Here is a 22,812-nt window from a genome sequence, read left to right on the forward strand (position 1 = left end):
CATTGGTGGGAGCTAAAAAAAAATAAAAACAAAAAACAAATCAATTCACTCACATACACACACAGAAAAAACCGGGGGGGGGGGGGAGAAGATATAACAACTATACCTTTTTGAAGTTGTTACGACAAGCAAACCGAAAGGACATTCTCGGAGGGGAGGGGAGAGAGAGAGGAGGGAGGGAGGTGTCGGTGATGGGCCATAATAATCATATACATTGTATATTGACAAAATAAAAATTTAATGAAAAAAAAAAAAAAAAAAACAAATATTGAAATCCTAACTCCCCAGTACCTCACAGCACGTGACTGTATTTGGAGAGAGGGCCTTTAAAGAAATAATTAAGTTAAAATGAAGCCATTAGGGTAGGCCCTAATCCAAACTGGCTGGTGTCCTTTCAAGAAGGGGAGAGTAGGACATACAGAGACACATCAAGGATGGACACCCACAGAGAAAAGGCCGTGTAAGGACACAATAAAAAGGCAGCTATCTGCAAGCTAAGAAGAGAGGCTTTACAAGAAACCAAACCTGACAATATCTTGATCTTGGACTTCCAACATCCAGAAATGTGAGAAAATAAATTTTTCTTGTTTAAGTTATCTAGTCTGTGATATTTCCTTATGGCAGCCCTAGAAGACAATACACTTATCTTGGCAGAACCAATAAGATTGTTCTAAATTGTAAAGGCATATGAAGGTTCTACTGTGATATAAGTGACTAACTAGTAACTTCTGCCCTCTAAAAACACCAAACTAAGGTCACCTCCATCATGTTTTACTACAAATGCCAGGAAGTAAGCAGAATACCTGTTTGGGCATATAAGTAGATGTGCCTAAGAAAAAATTTGGTCCTACCTACCCATATTACTGCAACCCTATACGGCAATAAGATGTATATCTACCTGGATAGGCACCTAAGTCAATTTCCTTAATAGTCAGAAAAGAACTTAGTTTCTATACATCTGAGACATAAAACATATGGATCTCCTTTCAGCCCATGCAACAGAAAACTTATATTTAGGGCCCATGCAAATGACCTTAATTAAGATAATTTGCTAATTATGATATACATATGTATATACATACAATATGTATATATATATATATATATATATATATATATACACACATATTTATATATATATAAATAAATCACAGGAAGATTCATATTATATTTTAATTCCATTTTCCACTAATTATTTGAAATACCCTTGTGTGTTCATGTGCGTGTGTGTGTGTGTGTGTGTGTGTGTGTGTATCTCCTATGGCACTGTAATGTGCAGCCATAATTGAAAGCAATGGTTTAGAATCCAGGTATCATGATTATCATGTGTTGTAATTAATATGAAACATGTGCAACCAAATACTGGGGTATATAAATAACTATCTATTGAAAAATCTATTACCACTTACATTCCATTGAACATATTTTCCTTAGTAGGAAAGGATAGAGTAAAAGACAGTATACATTGCACTATGGCTTAATTATGAAAGTCATCTGTGAGCCTTCATTTATCTATGTAGAAAAGAGATTGAGAACCTCAAACAAAATTCACCAGCACATTAAGGGCTAGCCCGTTAGCTCAGTTGGTTAGAGCACAGCCATATAACCTCAAAGTCATGGGTTCAGTTCCTAGTACCAGCCAGCCACCAAAAAAAAAAAAAAAGTGAACAGCACATTAAAAGAATTATACACTGTGATCAAGTGGAATTTATCCTGAAATGCAAGGATGGTTCAACATAAAAATCAATCAGTGTAACAAACCACAAGGATAAAAACCACATGATCATCTCAATTGATACAGAAAAAGTATTTTACAAAATTCAACACTCTCTCATAATTAACACAATCAACAAACTAGGAATAGGAGGAAATAACTTCAACATAATAAAAACGACATACAAAAAGCCCACAGCTAACATCATACTCAATGGTGAAAGACTGAAAGCTTTTCCTCTAACATCAAGAAAAAAGAAAAAAAAAATGCCAGTTTTGCCACTACTATATAACACAGTACCGGAATTTCCAGCCAGGGAGGGAGGAGGGAGGGAGGAAGGAAGGACTAATAAAAGAATTCAGCAAAGTTGTAGCACACACAATCAACACACAAAAATCAGCTGTTTCTATAAAGTAAAAATGATCAATCTAAAAAAAAAAAATTAAGAAAATAATTCCAATTACAATAGCATCAAAAAGAATAAACACATTAAAAACTACAAAACACTTCTGAAAGAAATCAAAGACACAAATAAACAGAAACACATCCCATGTTCATGGACTATAAGACTTAATACATTAAGATGTCCATACTAAATAAAGCAATCTACAGATACAATTCAATCTCTACCAGAATCCCAAAGACATTTTCTGCAGATAGAAAAATCCATCCAAAAATTCATATGGAATCTCAAGGGACCCCAAATAGCTAAAACAATCTTGAAAAAGAACAAATTGCAGGTGTCATACTTCCTAGTTTCAAAACTACAAAGTTACAGTAATCAAAACAGTGTGGTACTGGCATGAAGACAGAAAAATAGACCAAGAGAATAGAATATAATAGAGAGTCCAGAAATACACCTTTGTGTTAAATGATTTTGACATCCTTGTCAAGACCATTCAATGGGAAATGAACTAACTTTTCAACAAATGGTATTAAGAAAAATGGATAAACACATGTAAAAGAATAAAGCTGGACTCTTACTTTATACCATGTACAAAAACTCAAAACAGAACTCAAAATGGATCAAAGACCCAAATGTAAGAGCTAAAACTATAATTCCGAAGAAAACAGGGAAAAAGCATCACGACATTGGCTTTGGCGATGTTTTATTGTATATGACACCAAAGACACAGGAAACAACAACAGCAAAATAAACAAATTGGACTTCATGAAAATTTAAAAATTTTGTGTAACAAGACAATATACACAGAATAAAAAGACAACCCACAGAATGAGAAAAAATATTTGCATATCACATATCTGATAAGGGAGTAATACCGAGAATATTTAGAGAACTCTTACAACTCAACAAAAGAAAATTAAATAACCTGATTAAAAACGGGCAAAAAATTTGGACAAATATTTCTTCAAAGAAGATATACATACAAATGACCAAAAAGCATAGGAAAAGATGCTCAACATCACTAATCATAGGGAAATGCAAATCAAAACCACAATGAGATTATGACCTCATAAAAAAACAGAAAATATAAAATACTGATGAGGGTGTAGAGAAATAGCAACATCTGTGCACTGCTGGTGGGAAAGTCAAATGGTGTAGTCAATGTGGAATGCAGTATGGCAGTTCCTCAAAAAACTAAAACTAGAATTACCATATGATCCAGCAATTACAGTTCTGGGTATATATCCTAAGTAATGGAAAAGAGGGTCTCAAAGAGATATTTGTACATCCATGTTCATAGCAGCATTATTCACAATAGCTTAATCATGGAAGCAACCCAAGTGTCTATCAATGAATAAACGGATAAACAAAATGTAGTATATACAAGGGGTCTTCAAAAAGTTCATGGAAACTCCTATTATCTTTTAATTGCATTTTTCCATAAACTTTCTGAAGTATCCTCATATACATACAATGGATTTATTAGGCAGCATTTACAGGAAGGAAATTCTGTAAAATGCTATGACATGGATGAACCCTGAGGACATTATATTAAGTGAAATAAGCCAGTCACAAAAAGACAAATACTCTATGATTTCTGCTTCTATGAGATACTTAAGAGTAGTCAAATTCAAAGAGACATATAGGAGAATGGTGGTTTCCAGGGTCTAGGCGAAAAGGGGGAAATGAAGAGTTATCATTTAATGGGTATAGTTTTGGTTTCACAAGACGAAAAGAGTTATGGAGAGGGGTGATGGTGATAGTTGGGAAACATTATGAATGCATTTAATAACACTGTACTGTACACTTAAAAATGGTAAGAGGGTAATAAATTTTGTTTTGTGTACTTTACCACAATAAAAATAATTGGAAAAATTATCAATGGTGGTAGAATGGGGAACAATAACATGTCTGGATTTGCTCCAAAATAACCTAAGGCAGAGGGAGAAATAGGTGACAGTATAAATAAGAGTATACATACGATTATATATTTTTGTGCATATGATTTCATCTGTTACTTCACAGCTAATGAGAGCAATAATATAACAGTCTTAAGAGCACACACTCTGAAGCTAGACTTCCTAGTTCAAATCCCAGCTCTTCCACTGCTGAATTCATTATATCTCAGTTAACTGTAAAATAAGGATTGAGTTAATATTTATAAGGTCCTTATAACAATCCTTGGCACATAATAAGCACCATATAAATGTTAAATAAAATAAGTCTGGGTTTATCATGATTTTGTGTTTTAGTCCATTAGGTAAAAAATATCTGAGAGCTTGTCAAATGTAGAGAGAAAAAACACTATACAAACTTTTGTTAAAAAAATTATTTTAAGGTTATAATGGTTTTAATTTTTAATCAGTCAAAAACTGTAAGAGCCTGTCAACTACAGAGGGTACTGCAAGAAATATCAATACTTATTATTTTAAGTCATTCAACTAATAGGTGGTTCAGATTACAATTACCACAGACATCAAGAAAAAGTGACTTCCTAGTGATGGGTACAGGAAATGCTACACCTAAATAGGGCACCTTGGCATTTGAGAAAACAGCAAAAGCAAAAAGTTCTCTCTGACCTTTTCTTCCCCTTCTTCCCTAAAAACCCACATGTGATAGAGGTCTCCCCCTCTATGGAGGGAAGGAATGTCACAGAGACACCAAAAATAATCTGAACAAACAGTCTTTGCTAAGTACCCCCCAGTTTATTAGCATCAAATCATACCCTTTTGTTCTGCAATCATACTTCTGCATGATAGTCCATAAAAATACAGCTTTCTCCAGTTTTTTGGAGTCCTCATTTCTGAAGGCTTCCATATCACATAAAACTTTCATTAAATAAATTTATATGCTTTTCTCTTGTTAATCTGTCTTTTGTTAAAGGGTTCTCTGCCAAGAACCTAGAGATGGGTGAAGAAAGAAATCTTTTCTCCTATACACTAGGGACAATGTTACCTCAGGCAGAGGCAGGATTTGAGCTGAACTTCCCTAGATGAGTTAAATTTCAAGAGTAGAGATGAATTGGGAATGAGATTGGTAAAAAAAAGATACGAGTAAAAGTACAGTGAGGATTTTCAAAGAACAATGATATCAATTAGGCTGCAGCAAAATGCTTACTAAAAAAATAATAGAAGAATCTATTAAAGTTTATTGAAACAAGAATTTGGAAGTTCTTGGATAAGACCTAAGAATTAAAATGTATCCTTAAGGAGTTGTTAATGTTTTGTTTTTGTGGTTGGCCAGTGTTAATGTTTTTTGAGCAAGTAATATAGTTACGGTAACATCCTAAAATGTTGAATCAAATGGTCTTATACAAATGAAATGAAAGGAGCAAAGACATATCCACAGATGAATGTAAGAGATAGTGTAAACGAATTAATAGAAAGGGAATAAAAAGAAAAGATAAATACATGCTATACTGACAAAGCAAAAGCAAAAAGACATAGTAAATGATCGAATCTTTAAGACAGAAACCAACATAAAAATTCAGAGGAATGTTGGCTTTGATGACAAGAGAACGGTGATCACATTAGCAAGAAAAGTTTTGAAAACAAAGGTAACTAATCCAGTTTTAGACATGGTGATGTCTATACACAAGTGAAAATGCCCGAAATGTTTTTATTTCAAGACATGTTTCATAAATGTCAGTAAAAATGTTCTGACTGGAAAGAGAAATGTCTGTTGGAAGAGAAGTACACAGAAATAAGGTACTATAAATATGAATTGTTATAGGGTAATTTAAGAGGGAAAATACTGTTTCTTCTCCTACTATTTTTTTAGTAAGCATTTTGCTGCAGCCTAATATTGAAAACAAAAGTACAATTCTTTAAGCTGGGAATAAACTCTTTTTAAGAACTAACCTTAAAAAGTCCATCTGCTACTGCTGTTTCCTAACTAAAAATAAAATTTGATTAGATATTAAAGCGCTGTATGTCAATATTGATTGATTATTCAAATATTTATTGAAGACCTCTGTGCCAAGAACTGCCTAGATAGTAAGTATATAATAATTAATAAGGTAGGCAAGATCCTGCTCTCACATATACCTTTTATCCAAATGATTTGCTAAATCATGACTGACTTAAAGACTTCAGTGTCACTTTAACCTAAACTTGTTATCAAGGTAGCAAATGTTTCATTGTCAAATACTATCAGAATTCCTATTCAGCCACTATGTACTAGACACTACTAATATAAATCTAAGATTCAATACATTAAATATAACTTTAGCTATTTAAGTATTTTTGGTTAGACTCTTGCCATCAGTAGTACAATTATTCACTAACGGTATTAAATCTTGTGTAATTTAGAATAAGCAGAGGCCAGAATCTCTGAGAAAAACAGCAGCTCATAAATTGACATGGTGCAAGTCATTTCTCAACAATCTTTAGGTCACCCGAATATTTAATATAAAAACATGCTTTGTAATACCTTGCAGAGAAGTATTGGAACAAAAAATAAATTTGTGGGATATGAAGATGTAACGCTAATGACTCAGATCTCCCTCTCTTAAGTAATAGCTTCTTATATCTAACTGCTGACATTTCTACACAGATGTCCTGAGCTACTTTGAGCTCAATATAGCTAAAACATAGCTCTTGTTCTCTCCAAACCTTCTTCTTCACAGTTTCTATCGGTGAATACAGCACTACTGCCCACCCCAGGCTAGAAACATGAATCATCCTTAATTCCTTCCTTACTCTCCCACCCCCAACTCCATTACAATTAATCATCAAAGCTGATCTACTTTGGGCCGACCCTGTGGCTCACTCGGGAGAGTGCGGCGCTGGGAGCGCAGAGGCCGTGGGTTCGGATCCTATATAGGGATGGCCGGTGCGCTCACTGGCTGAGCGCGGTGCGGGCAACACCAAGCCAAGGGCTATGATCCCCTTACCGGTCACAAAACAAAACAAACAAACAAAAAAAAAAGCTGATCTACTTTGTTGTCTACATCTCTCTCAAATCCAACTACATCTCCCTATCCCCACTACCACCAAAGTCAAGCCAGCATCCTCTTGATACTTTCCTGAATCCAAACTAGCTTCCCCTGTGATCTGCTGCCACATTTTAATTAGGTTCCTTTTCTAAAACAAAGATGTAATCACATCACTTCCTCACACTTAAACTCCTTGAATAGTTTTCTCATTACTCTGTTAATCCAAACTTCTTAAAATGGTTTATAAGACCCTCAATAAAATTGCCCAGCCTTGTAAGACCCTCAATAAAATTGCCCAGCCTTATTCTCTAGTCTTAGCTCTTGAAACTAGTCACTCCCCCATCCCCACCCCATGTTGAGCTCTACACACAACACATACATTTCTTTTAGTTCCAATCTTCCCTTTCTTACCTCTCATCCTTTGTACATGCTATTTCTTGTGCTAACAATCCTTCCCCAATTTTTTATCTAGACAAACCACCAACAGTTCCTCTAAGTTTCAATTTGTGTCACTTATTCTAAGAGGCCTTGCCATATTTCCATTCAGTCATTCAATAAATATTTATTAAATGCCTTCTATAAGTATTGTCCTAGGTGCTTGAATGTACATAAATAAATAAAACATATGGCCCTTTCCTTCCAGGAACACAGACTAATACAACACTAATCACACTTAATTGCAATTACATATTTAGTCATCTTTCTTCCTCAGAGTAGTAACTAGTATCAAGTATGAGCTAAAACCAATTTAATTTACAATAATCAATTCATAAAACAGTAAATAAATCAATGAAACATTAAACAAATATATACTGAGCACCAATCATGTGAAAGGTAGGCCCACAGTCCTCAGCATAGCTAGAAGACCATAAAAGGTTTCAAATATCTGCTTTTAATGGTCATCTCAAAAGAACAATAGATAAAAGTCAGAAGACTTAGTTCTAATTCTGTCTTTGCAATTATCCAACTGACCTCAAGCCAGTCATTTATTATTTCTGAACCTCATACCTTTAAGTGTAATATTGTAGTAATTAAATTAATGATCAGTATAATTGTACACTATAATTTATTTCTTCATGGGTTCAAAATCAGACTTGTTTAAACAGTTTGGAAAAAAATAACAAGAAAACAGTTCAAATGATAAATTCCTAAGCTGTAGTAAAATGTAAACTCTAGAGCATTTAAGAAAATGCCAGTAACAGCAGAAACATGGACATCCATTTAATGACATTGCTTTACAAAATAATTTCTGGGAACTAAAATAAGAGCTTTAGTTCATGCCTCCTCTGCTCATATTTTCCCAAGGTAACCCTCCAATCAAAATTCTATTCTTTTCTTCAGGACCCAACTCAAACATCACCTTCCTCTATGAAGCCTTTCCTGCTTTCTTCCTTCAAATTCCTTCCTTAGTCCTACTATACTACATCATTCGTACCTGACAGTATTCTGTTTTATAACATATAATTATTTGTATGGCACTAAGAATTCTAATTACTGAGGCATCCTTAACACAGAGCATAGTGCAGAGAACATTAGGTTTCAGTAAAGGCTTACTGAATGTCTTGCTGTACTTGGCATCTTTATTTACAGCTTAAATATACTATGGAAGGCTAAACTAAAGCAACAGCAAAATTCATCAGTCTGAGGGGGTAGTTTTATGGTTTCCTGTTCAAATATTGGGATATTTGCCATTTAACCTTTCAACTGTTAAGTTAAAAAACACTTCAGATTTGGATAGAAACTTTTACATTAAACACAGGCCTGGATGAAACTTTCTTTTTTGGCAAAAACAGATTGACAGCTCAGCTTCAAAAGAGGTCAATGTAGCCTACTTATCCCTTTAAATAAATGAAAAAGCACAGTGAAACCAAGGATGAGTTTTACGGGATGTAGACCAAGAGAGACATAAACATATCCTGGAATAAAGGCATCACACAAGAAAATACTGTACAAAAATAAGTAAATAAACCCAAAACAAGCCAATATCTTAATTCTTAAAAATAACTAAGAGAAAACCATCATAATAATGTCAAGGATTACCTCAACTTTCTTCTTTCTGGTCTTAAATTTAGTAGGTTCTAGAATTAAAGAATTCGAAAAAAGGAGTTCACTGATTTCAGAGCTGGAGCTGAGACTAATACCTATAGCTTATACTCAGTAAGGATAGTAAAAACCACAAAGAAGGAAAGTATTCTAATTCTTGAGTTACAAAAGACTGCAGATTTTGAGCACTTTGCTATTAATCTAGACTTAACCTAATATCTAGTAACAGCTTTTATTTTTACTTACAGACTATGCTAATGTTAGTTAGTAGCAAACTAAAAAGAAATTTGCCATAAGGAAATAATATCCTAAATAAATAATATGAGGGGAAAAAAGGCAAATAATCTGATTATTCAATATTAAATAACTTTAAATGCAAAGGTATGTTAATTGATGTTATGTTAACACAAGGATAAAAATCTTTGCAAATTATATGTTCTCCAATGGAATTTTAAGTTATGATGAAGGTGACATTTCAAACCTTTGAGGAATCTCACAATCAAAGAAATGCACAGCAAAATAAATACCACTTTTCGCCAATTAGACCAGCAAGGATTAAAACATTGGTTAATACTTACCAGAGTGTAGGGAAACAGACAGTCTCATAAATTGCCAATAGAAATGTTAAGTGGTATAATCACACTGCACTTTTGCAATATATATCTGAAGTTAAAGCGCACATATCCTTCGACCCAGCAATCCATTGCTACAAATCATCTCACAGATACTCTCACACACTCCCAATGACACAATCAAGAATAATTATCGTAGCACCACTTATACAAGCAAAAAAAAATCCTAAGATTTACCTAAACACTCATAAGGAAATCGTTATATTAAATGTGGTACATGTATATAAAAATGTCCAAGATATATTGATAAATGGAAAGAAAGATTCAGAATACATACCAGTTATTTTTGGTAACTTAAGGAGAGTACCGTGCTGAGCAGGAGGAGAGTTTTATTTTTTACTTTAAACACTGCTGATTTGCTCGTACATACAAGCACCTGTGACTTTCATTTAAAAATTAAAATTTGAAAATACTAAATGTTACTTAGCAATACTGCTGGGAAAAAAAAGTCAAATGTACAATTGTGCGATCTCATCTAAAATGAAGAACAAAGAATTATCTTAATTAAAAAGTTTTCTTTTTCATGCTACAAAGGGCAGCACTTTAGCGCTACAGTCTCTACCCTCAGAGAAACTGAGACACAGGGAGGTTAATTTAGAAACTAAGGAAACAAATCTAATAAAGAAAAAACATCCATAAAGAATTCCAAATCCTTGGATTCAGGGATTCTGGAAAAAGAAAAGCAGCAGCTGCCTATGTGAAATATTGAAGCACAAAATGAAAAGGAAGAGTCTGAAACTGAGGTATACCTATCAACCTCTGAGAAGAAAAACTAGCCTAAAATCTTTTAGAGACATAAATGTAAGTCAAGCAATCTCAAAGTTAAATTTCTCTGGATCCTTGAATCTTATCAACAAGAAAACTAAACACCCTTTACATACAGGATAAAGTAAAAGAAATAACCAAGATTCTACATTTGTAAGACTCTTTGAGTCTAAGAAAATCCTCGTAGAGAGACAGAAGGAACAGCATGAGATAGGGTCAATGTCCAACTCTGTGTTCAATTTTTGTGGCAGAAGCTGCAGAGAGGAAAAGCAACAAATTGATCCCAGTGGGGAAGAACCTCTCCTCGCTTTGGACTTGCTAGAGGGCAAACTTCAGGTATAAAAATCCTCAGGTGACTACTATAGCCAACCCAACTAGCCGAATTTCAAATATAGAAGAAACAAACTAGTCAAGATGCTTTATAATTTTTTAAATATTTCATTTCTTAAGAAAGCATATTGTTTTTATATATTATATATCTATAATAATAAAACATTTTTAAAAAAATACCTTTCAACAAACAGCAAGATTACTAAGCTACAGGAAACAAAAATGTTATCACAGTTCCAGACTATAATTCTTCAGTTTCTTCCTCCATCCCAATAGTTTTTTACCTTTAGAGAAATGAGGAAACATTTTCTTTACTTCTTACACGTGACCAGTATTTCTAATCTTCTACTTGTATTAGACATCTTTTAAAATCTTTAAATGAAAAAAATAAATAACCAGTACAAATCTACAAAGAGAATACTCTTAGAAGCAAACACTTCAGTTTCCACTGAAACGTTAATGCCTTCATTTGGAAATAGTAATCAAAATCAACAATGACAGTCACTCTTACTTAAGGTCTGAACTAAGAATAGTATTACCCATTTTATTTCAACCTGATTGAAAAAAAGTCATGGGGGATATTTTATTTTTCTTTCCAAAATGTCTATAATGCCGCCTCTAGATTGCCTTCATTGGCTCCTTCCTATAGCTAAACATCAACTGAAGTGCTAATGACCCATCCCATTCTAGCCAGTATCCAGAATCCCTATCTGAGAGAGACCTCAGTTCATTGATCTATGTTTAACAAACAACTCACTGAGTGCATATAATATCCTGAGCACTGAGCTACTAAGATAAATGAGACATGAATGGTTTTTATCTTCAAAGAGCTCATAGTCTAATAAAGAAGACAGATGCCTGTAGTATGACAAGGCATAGCTTAAAGGATGAGACGACACTTGAGATAGGCCATTTCAGGAGATAAGCTGACAACCAGGAGGAAGAGTAGTGGCAATTGGGGGAGGCGAGAGGATTGAGGGAGAGTGACAACACATACTTAGGACCAGAAATAGGAGTATGACACAGCATACTTAGTTCATTCATATAATTCTAGGCATTTTGGCATAGCTGCAGTGTGATAATCGTATACCATGTTATAAGGCTTACTACATTTTATTCTGCAGGTGATGGGGGACAATGAAGGAGACAGATAGAGGAAGGAAAATAATACAATGGAGAGAAGTTGGCAAGTAAGGCCAGAGACTTAGAGAATCCAATAAACAAAATTATACAGAGAACATATAAACAATTTGAGATATGTCCATACAATGGAACATTTCTCAGCAATAAAAGAATAATGAACTACTGATATACTCACAACAACATAGATTAAACTCAAAAACATTATTACATATATATAATTTATGCTAAAGTATATATATTATATAATTCTATGTATATAAACTCCAAGAACAGGCAAAACTAAACTATGCTAATAGTCTTCAGAAAGACGCTTACCTCGGGGAAAGGTTATTGTCTTGGAAAGGGGAAGAGCAAAAGGCACTTTCTGGGATAATGAAATGTTCTATATCGTGACCTAGATGGTGGTTACATGTGTAAATATATATGTAAAAAATCATTCGGCTCTATACTTTACATTTTATACGTTACCATATGTAAACTATACCGTAACAAAAAAGGAAAAAAATGCATATATAATTGTGGTGGAATAAGGACAGAGTATGTTAAACCAGTGTCATCCCACGAGCAATATCAAACATATAGGAAAGCAGAACAAAGGTTCTAACAAACATTATATATTCAACTAGCAAATAAAATCTCTATAGGATATCAAAATATAAAAATCTGGTTTCTTCACTTCAAGACGATATACAAGCAAGTGTTCTTTATAATAAATGCTATAAAAATAAATTATCCTCTCTTCAGAAATAGCCCACTATTAATCAAAAATAAAATTAATTTTTTTCTACACAGCGGTACCTACCACATAGGAAGTACTATAATGATTAATAAGGTATGAGAAGCACTTAATAGAATTTAAAGAATAAATATTCTTCGAACTACCACTACTATTATTATTGCATAATAGCAAAAAAAGAAAGAAAACTTTGCTTCAAAGCATGCCTAAACCACTGATTGAGATTACATTACTTAACTGCACATTACTCAATCAATCATAGCACTTCTCATCCTAGGCTTCTTTTTTTAAAAACAAACATTGAGATCAGCAAATTTTGACAACTGAAACATCTGGTTAGACTACAGAAAGACCAAATTAACTGCTGTTTGATCAAAGTATTCTTTTTACTCTGAATATATCCTGAAGCCATACAAGTATTTATTTACCAACAGGTAGTAAATGTATTTTTTAAACATTTCAAAATTTCAATGCTTATATTATTAAAAAACATTCTTTCACATACCAACCAAAGTACAAGATCACAATTCAATTTTTTGAAAGTCATCAATCTTAGAAAGCTATTCAGAATGCTACATTAGAAAAGTCATACAGTAGAGATACCCACAAAAAATCCCCAATAAAACTATAATTCTGAACACTATATTAACAGAAAGAAGTCCCAAATGAGTGAATTTAGCCAATCTGTGGAAGGGCTTTGTTAACAGAAATAACAAAATTCACAAAAGCAAAGACTACCCATATACTATTACCAACTAAGGAGAGAACAATAAAACAATCCAATAAATCTCTTACTGAACTGGTGAGAGTTCAAGAATGGCTAAACCAAACATCAACTTGATTTTCTAACATGTTAGAATAGTCCTGAATGCTTTAATTAACCTCAACAAAAAAGAAGGAAAACTAAGAATTCAGTTCCACAATTTGATAGCTGTATTTTTTTACTCCCATCTAAATCAATTGGGCCAAAAAAAGTCAATTCTTTCTATTTCAAATTTTTATTTAAAAACTCTTTGATTCTGGACTCAAAGACACATTCCTAAAATTTTTCGTATTATTCCTACCTTGATATGTAACATTGAACAAAGTAGTCATCTACTTACCTAGACTCTGTCTTATTAACATCTCGCTGCAACACTCTCATCCGAAATTAAATCAAACCTGAAAGAATACGTGTAAAGACCATCATTTAGTTTTTTGCTTCGGGTATGAATAACTACATCTACAATACACTATTTTTTTAAGTTAAAAATTGCAAATAAAATTATTTTCTTGATGTAACATCTGAAAAAGTATTCAACTAAAACATGATCATTTTAACCTTTAGGAAACTACTGCTAAGTAACTTTTTTTTTTTTTTTTTTTGAGGAACAATAATCTAATTGGAAAAAAAAAAACCTTTCCAGTTCTATTTTTTAAAAATTCTACAATAACTCGTTTTCATTAATTTAATACTATGGCAGTGGCAATAATTAAAATCAGTACTTATTAATAAAACACACACTTCTTTCTAGATCAGTGTTTTATCTAATATTATGATGTATACACCAAAAAACTGAAGACAAAAGACACAGTATGGGATGGCATAAAAGTATATACTAATAGTAATCATAATAATAGCTAACACTAAGTACTTACTAAATGTAAAGCACTGTTATTCCAAAGAATAGCACGTACTGATACTCTCCTGCTTCCTCAATTTAATCTAGTATGTGTCTTCTACCCCAACAATCTACTGAAAATATACTTGCCAAAAATCTACCTCCACTACTAATTTTATCACATTTCACAAATTCTTAAAATTCAGTATGTCCTACTCTAAACTCTACACATCACCACCACCAGCCTGAAACCAGCTTATTCTCCTGAATTCTCTACTCTCAAAAAAAAAGGTACCATCCTACCTACTCCCATTCTCAACCTAGATTACTATAAGTATTCTATTTCCAAACTCCCTATCATCCAAATTTGTCCTCCCCAGAATGGTGAGTAATCATTTTACAATGGCTATCCTAAACATGTCACATCTAATCATTTTACGATGGCTATCCTAAACAAGTCTCATCTCTGCTTCAAAGGCTTCAAGTACTGCTTCTTCAACAGTACTTATCAAAGATGTCAGCTTTATCTATTCCCAATCACTACTCTCCCATTCACTCCACATTTCTACCACTTTAAACCTCTTCAGTACCCAGAACAGCCCCCATGTTCTCTCAGCTTTCATACCTTTTCACACGGTGAACTGTAACTATCTACCTATAACTACCTTCTACTTCTCTTTAACTTTACTCAGACCTTTTTACTAGTCCTTCAATATTTAGTTCAGTCATCCCAGCAGATTCTTCTTTAATTTCTTCAGCTGTGTAAAGTTGTGCTTCTCAATTGCTATAGCAACTGGGGAAAGCTCTACATCAACACCTTCTATTTACCTGTGTATTTTCTGAACTAGTGTGGACACACTGAGGGCAAGAACCCATTTATTTCATTTCAGCACTCTCACTGGCTGGCATATAGTAAAAGCATAACAATGTGTGCTGAATAGAGATCCAAGTTTGGTGTTGTATCCCAAAATATACTTGGCAATCAACCCAGTGCAATCTTTTATTTACTGAATTAATTAATTTAACTGATTATCAATACCAAGATTTTGGTACTAAATGTTTCTATCCCTACAGAAAACAAAATGTGTAGAAATTCTAGACTAATTTAAGTACTAGGCTTAAACAAAAAGAGGGATGGAGGGGGAGGCAAATATACTTTTAGTACTAATAGTGTTAAAAATCTAGAAAAGTAGTTCTCAAACTTTAGCATGCATCGGAATCACCTGAAGGGCTTATTATACACAGATTGCTAGGCCTTGCTCCTAGAGTTTCTTAGCTGGTCTAGAACAAAGCCTAAGAACTTGCATTCCTAATAAATTCCTACTGTGCTGCTGATGCTATTTTGGAGACTGTACACTGAGAATCACAGACCTAGAATTTTCTGAATAGTGTCTAGAAGAGACAACATGGGTTGAATGTTTGTACCCTCCAAAACTCATGTGGGTACTTGATTCCTGATGTGGCAGTGTAGAAAGATGAGGTCGTTAAGGTGACTGGACCATGAAGACCATGCTCTCATGAATGGATTAATCCACTCATGGAGTAATGGGTTAACAGTTTAATGGGTTATCATAGGCATGGACTGGTGCTTTATAAGGAGAGCAAGTGAGCACATTAACAAGTGCTATTGCTTTGCTGGCACCCTGTCATATATACTCTGAGTCTCCATGGGACTCTGGATCAAGAAAAAGGCCCTCACCAGATATGTTCCCTGGACCTTGGACTTCCCAGCCTCCAAACTGTAAGAAACAAATTACATTTTCTTATAAACTACCCAGTTTCAGATATTCTATTATTAGCAACAGAAAATGGACTAATTCAAGAGATGAGAATATTCTCCCTGCTACCCAATGCCATCAAACTTCTATCCACCCAGAACTGGACACTGGTGTCTGTCACGAACTAAATTAGAAATCAAATGAGAGAATTAAATAACTTCTATACATTGCTGACTGTGAAAAAAACAGCCCCACAAAAGATATCCACACTCTAATCCCTGGAACCTGGGAATGCTACCTTCTACAGCAGATAAGATTAAATTAAGGATCTTGAGATGAAGAGACTATTCTGAATTATTGGGGTAGGCCCTAAATGCAATCACATGCAACCTTATAAGGAGGAGTTATGGGAAAATTTGACTACACACAGAGGAGAAGGTGATAAGGAAAAAAAGCAGAGAGATTTGGAAATGCTGGCCTTGAAGACTGAAGGGACATGAGCACACCCAGGAATACCAGCAGCAACTAGGATTGAGAAAAGGCAAGGAACAGATTTTCTTCTAGAGACTCCAGAGAAAGCACAGTGCTGCCAGTATCTTGATTTTGGCCCAGCAATACCGATTTCAAACTTGTGGCCTCCAGAACTGTAAGAGAATAAATTTCTATTGTTTTTAGCCACCTGATTAGTGGTAACTTTTTAGAGCAGCCATAGGAAACTAATATACTGAAGGGAACAGGTTCTCAAGGAGATAAATTAAAAGCACCCTTACATAAAGGGTGTTATGGACTGAACTGTATACCCCCAAAATTCATATATTAAAGCTTTAACACTGAATATGAGTGTATTTGGAGACAGGGCCTTTCAAGAGATAATTAAGTTAAATGAGGTCGTAAGGATGGGGCCCTAATCCAATATGACTGGTATCCATATTAAGAAACACCAGGCATGAACACACAGAGGACAGACCATCTGAAAGGAGAGAGGCCTCAGGAGAAATCAAACCTATCAACACCTTGATCTTGAGCTTCCAACCTCCAGAACTGTTAGAAAATAAATTCCTGTTGTTTAAACCACCCAGTCCTATTGCTGTGGTATTTTGTTACGGCAGCCCTAGCAGACTAATACTTATAAAAAACATATACATGGCTACACAACAATATAAATGTACCTAATGCTATGGAACTGTACACTTAAAATTGTTAAAATAGTAAATTTTATGCTATGCATATTTTACCAACACAAAAAATAAAAGCATATACAAATACCACACACACACTAACTTCAACTTCAGCTGTTTATCTATTTTATTTTGTTCTGCTCATAGTTATACCCCAAAATCCAAAAAAACTTTTAACCACAATTGTTCTCCCCAAACCAAATGAGCATATTTTAGACACATTTTTTTATTTTTCAACTTTATTTTTAATTGACAAACAATAATTGTATATATTGCATATTTATAAGGTATAATGTGATGTTTTGGTATATGTTTACACTGTTGAATGATTAAATCACACTAATTAACAAATCCATCACACCACACATACTTATTTTCTGTAGTAAAAACATTTAAAATCTATTCTTTTAACAATTTTGAAACACAGAATGCATTATATATTATAGTCATCATTTTGTGCAACAGACCACTAAGGCTTATTCATCTTAACTGAAATTTTGTGCCATTTGATCAACATCTCCCCTTTCTCTAACCAACCCTACAACATGAGGTAAACATCATTCTACACTCTACTTCTATGAGTTCAACTTTTTTAGATTACACATATAAGTAAGATAAAGTGATATCCATCTTTCTATGCCTGGCTTATTTCACTTAGCATGATGTCCTCCAAGTTCATCCATGACAGAATTTCCTCCTTTTTAAAGGCTGAATAGTGTTCCATTGTGTAGACATACCACATTTCCTTTATCCATTCATCAGATGAAGGACACCGAGGTTGCTTCAATATCTTAGCTATTGTGAACAATGCTACAATGAACATGGGAGTGCAGATATCTCTTTGGCATACCAATTTGAAATATTTGGATATACAAGTATACTCAGAAGTGCAATTGCTGAGGACCGGCCCGGTGGCACACTGGAGAGTGTGCCGCTTGGGAGCGTGGCGGCGCTCCCACCGAGGGTTCGGATCCCATGTGGAGACCGGTTCCCGCTCACTGGCTGAGCGCAACACTGAGGGTTGCGATCCCGTTGCCGGTCCCCAGTACAGGCGCGACACCGAGGGTTGCGATCCTGTTACCGGTCAGTAAAAAAGACAAAAAGGAAAAAAAAAAAAAAAGAAGTGCAATTGCTGGATCATATGGTAATTATAATTTTAGTTTTCTGAGAAACCTCTGTACTGTTTTCCGTAATGGCAGTATTAATTCAAATTCCCATCAACACAGTGCCCAAAGTTTCCCTTTTCTCCACATACTTGACAACATTTGTTATCTTTAGTCTTTTTGATAATAGCAATTAAACAAACCTTTTAAAGGATTTTATGAGGAAGTTTGATAGAAAGTACTTTTAAATCCATACCTAAAATGCATAATACAATTTGGATATTATTTAAATAAGAGCTGGGAGAAGCGTACAGAAAAAAGGAGAATACTTAAAGTAGTAGGTGCAGCTGACTTTACCTCAGCAGAATTTTAAAAGAACACTTGAATACTAAAATGTCAAATATATCCTCGCAAAAACATATAACCCACATTCCTATCAAGAGAAAAACATTAATTCTATGGTATATCTGACGGGCACTCTTCAAAAGTCTTGAAGAGCTGAGAAGAAATGATAACTAATTGTAATGTGGTATTTTGAAACAAAAAGAACATTAGGTAAAAACTAAGAAAAGGTGAATAAACTATACTGTTCAGTTAATAATAATGTGTTGATATTGGTTCATTAATTATAACAAATGTATCATACTAATGTAAGATGTTAATAATAAGGAAAATTGAGAGGGGCGGGATGTGGCAACACTGTATACTATCCTGCTCAAATTTTCTGTAAATCTAAAACTTCTAAAAATTAATGTCTATTAATCTTCAAAAATATTTTAAATGTTTTAAAGAAACAAACATATTTAGAAAATGAAACACTGACAATTCAGAAAAGGCTTCTGGATTTAAAAGGCTTTCATCAAAAATACATACAAGTTATCACAAAACAAGTCTCAACAAATCTAAGACTAAAATCATACCAAGTATCTTCTCCAGCCCCAATGAAATGAAACTAAATACCAACTGCAGAAGGAAAAGAGGAAAATCCACACATATGGAAATTAAACAACATACTCTTAACCAACCAAGGGGTCAAAGAAGAAATCACAAGGGAATTTTGAAAACATCTGGAGACAAATGAAAACAAAAACACGACATACCAAAATTTACAGGATGAAGTAAAAGCAGTACTAAGATGGAAGTTTACAGCAGTAAAAAATAAGAAAGATCTCAAATCAAAAACCTAAATTCACACCTCAGGGAACTAGAAAAAGAACAAACTAAACCAAAATTAGCAGAAGGAAGGAACTGATAAAGATTAGAGCAGAGATAAATGAAATAGAGAATGGAAAACAAAAGGGGGGGGCAGAAATCAATGAAGTCAAGATTTTTTTTTTTCCATAAAAGATCAAGAAAACTGAAAAGCCCTTAGATAAACTAAGAAAAAAAGAGAGAAGATTCAAATAATTAAAATCAGAAATGAAAGAGGGAACATTACAACTGTTGTCAAAAGAATTTTATAAGAGAATACCATGAACAATTATACATCAACAAATTGAACAACCTAGAAGAAATGGATATATTCCTAAATATATATGTACCTAAAAATATATATCTACCAAAACTGAGTAATGAAAAGTAAAAACTCTGAACACCTGCAACTAGTAAAAGGAGATTGGATATAGTAATCAAAAACTTTCCAACTAAGAATAGTCCAGGACTAACTATAAAGAATTAACACCAGTCTTTCTCAAACTCTTCCAAAGAAGTGAAGAGGAGGGAATACTTTAAATTCATCCTATGAAGTCAATATTACCATGATTTCAAAACCAGACAAAGACACAGCAAGAAAAAAAACAAGAAAACTACAGACCAATATTCTTGATAAATACTAATGCAAAAATCCTCAACAAAATACTAGCAAAACAAATTCAACAGCACATTACCAAGTGAGATTTATTCTGGAATACAAGGATGGTTCAATACATGAAAACCAATAAATGTAATCTACCACATTAACAGAATGAAGGCCCCCCCATAATCACGTGATCATCTCAGTTGAGGCAGAAAAAGCATCTGACAAAAGTCAACACCATTTCATTGCAAAAACACCCAACAAAGTAGGAATAAAAGGAAAGTACTTCAACATAATGAAAGTCACATGAAAACTCCATAGCTAACATCATACTCAATGGTGAAAGACTGAAAGCTTTCCCTCTAAGATCAGCAACAAGTCACAGGCGTCCAGTCTCACCATTTCTATTCAACACAGTAGTGAAAGTCCTAGCCAGAGCAATTAAGTCAGAAAAAGAAATAAAATGCATTCGAATTGGAAAGAAAGAAGTAAAATTATCCCTGTATTCAGATGATATGACCTTACATGAAAAAAGTCGTAAATTTAAAAAAAAAACAAAAAACAAACTACTGTTTAATAAGTGATTTCAGCAAAGTTGCAGGGTACGAAAAACACAAAAGTCAGTTGCTATACACTGACAATGACCAATTAGAAAAGGAAATTCAGAAAATTCCATTTATAATAGAATGAAAAAGAATAAAATACTTAGGAATTAACTTCACCAAGTATACAGTAGACTTGCACACTGAAAACTACAAAACACTGCTAAAAGAAATCACAGAAGATACAAATAAATGGGAAGACAACCTGTGTTCATATACTGGAAAATTTATTGTTAAAATGTCCACACTGTGCAAAGCAGTCTACACATAAAATGCAATCCCTGTCAAAATCCCAATGGCATTATTTGCAAAAATAGGGAAATCAATGCTTAAATTCATTTGGGGTCCCCAAAGAGCTAAAACAATCTTGAAAAAGAACAAAAAGATTGAAGACCTCACACTTCCTGATTTCAATACATACTAAAAAGCAACAGTGATCAAGATGGACCTGGTAGTACTGGCATAAAGACAGACATATTAACCAATGAAACAAAACAGAGATAAACCCACACATTTATAGTCTAATTGTTTTGGGCAAGGGTGCCAAGACTACACAATGGGGAAAAGACATTCTCTTCAACAGATCGTACTGGGAAAATCTGACATCCACAAAAAATAGAGTTGGACCCTAACTTTATACCACATAGAAAAATTAACTCAAAATGGATAAGGACCAAAACATAAGATCGAAAACTATAAACCCTCCTAAAAGGAGGGAAAAAGCTTCAGGACATTAGACTTAGCTATGATTTCCTGGACTGACACCAAAAGCACAGGCAGCAAAAGCAAAAATCAACAAATATCAAACTTAAACATCAAACTTAAAAACTTCTGCACGAAGAAAACAATCAATAATAGAGTAGAAAGACAACCTAAGGAATAGGAGAAAATATTTGCAAATCACTATGTCCGATAAAGGGTTAATATCCAAAATATTTAAGAAACTCACAATGAACAACAAAAATAGCTCAATTTTAAAATGGACAAAGGATCTGAATGTGAACAGTTCTCCAAAGACATACAAAACAAGCATATGAAAAGATGTTCAACATCACCAATCAGAGAAATCCAAATCAAAAATATAATGAGATCACCTCACACCCATAAGGATGACTACCATCAAAAACAAAACAAAACAAAAAATAACAAGTGTTGTGGAGGATATGGAGAAACTGGAACCCTTGGTGCACTGTCGGTTGGAATATAAAATGATGCAGCCATTATGGAAAACAGTATGGTAGTTCCTCCAAAAATTAAATATAGAATTGCCATATAATCCAGCAACCCCACTTCTGGCTATATATGCAAAAAAATTCAAGGAAGGATCTCAAAGAGATATTTACATACCAAGAGCGCATTATTCACAATATCCAAGAGGTAGACACAACCCAACTCTTCATCAACGGATAAATGGATAAAGAAAATGTGGTATATACACATATTGTGCAGCCCTAAAAAAGAAGGAAATTGTGTCACATGCTACAACATGGATGAACCTTGAGGGCGTTATGCTAAGTTAAACAAGCCAATCATAAAAGGGCAAATACTGTATGATTTCATTCATATGAAGTACCTAAAGTAGTCAAAATCATAGAAACAAAAAGTAAAAAGGTGGTTATCAAGGTCTGGGGGGAGAGGGGAAAATTAGTATTTAATGAATATAGAGTATCAATTTTCCAAGATGAAAAAGTTCTAGAGATCTGTTGCACGATGTGCATATACTGAGTGCTACCTAACTGTACGCTTAAAAATGGTTAAGACGGTAACTTTAATGCAATGTGTTCTGAAGTCAGGCTGGGAGAGGGAATATATACAAGAATGAAGGTGAAGTAACAGGGACTGGGTTTGTCCTCCTGCCAGAAAAGCATAAGAAACCAGAAAATATACATGAAATGACAGTTTCAGATATTAGACATCAGGAGAAGAAACCCTGAACAAAAGGAAAATAAACAAGGTAAACAACTTACTGCCTGAAGAAAGTAGAAATCCCTGCTCAAAAAAAAAAAAAAAAAAAAAAACGGGCCCCAGGGACTGGGTTTGTCCTCCTGCCAGAAAAGCATAAGAAACCAGAAAATATACATGAAATGACAGTTTCAGATATTAGACATCA

General features: G+C 33.9%; 1 protein-coding gene across 3 annotated transcripts in view; it reads right to left on the reverse strand.

Annotated features, from left to right (window-relative positions):
* ZNF644 (zinc finger protein 644) overlaps positions 1 to 13,868 on the reverse strand; it is a 76,853-nt gene extending 62,985 nt beyond the window's left edge. For all 3 annotated transcript variants that reach the window (XM_008574408.1, XM_008574407.1, XM_008574406.1), the window contains exon 1: positions 13,809 to 13,868. In XM_008574408.1, coding sequence (XP_008572630.1) covers positions 13,809 to 13,830 — 22 coding nt within the window. In that variant the 5' untranslated portion in view covers positions 13,831 to 13,868. The remainder of the gene's footprint in view (positions 1 to 13,808) is intronic.
* Between the last annotated feature and the right edge of the window lie 8,944 nt (positions 13,869 to 22,812).

The sequence above is a fragment of the Galeopterus variegatus genome, unplaced genomic scaffold (assembly GCF_000696425.1).
Source record: "Galeopterus variegatus unplaced genomic scaffold, G_variegatus-3.0.2 Scaffold1040, whole genome shotgun sequence".
NCBI classification, from domain to species: Eukaryota; Metazoa; Chordata; class Mammalia; order Dermoptera; family Cynocephalidae; genus Galeopterus; species Galeopterus variegatus.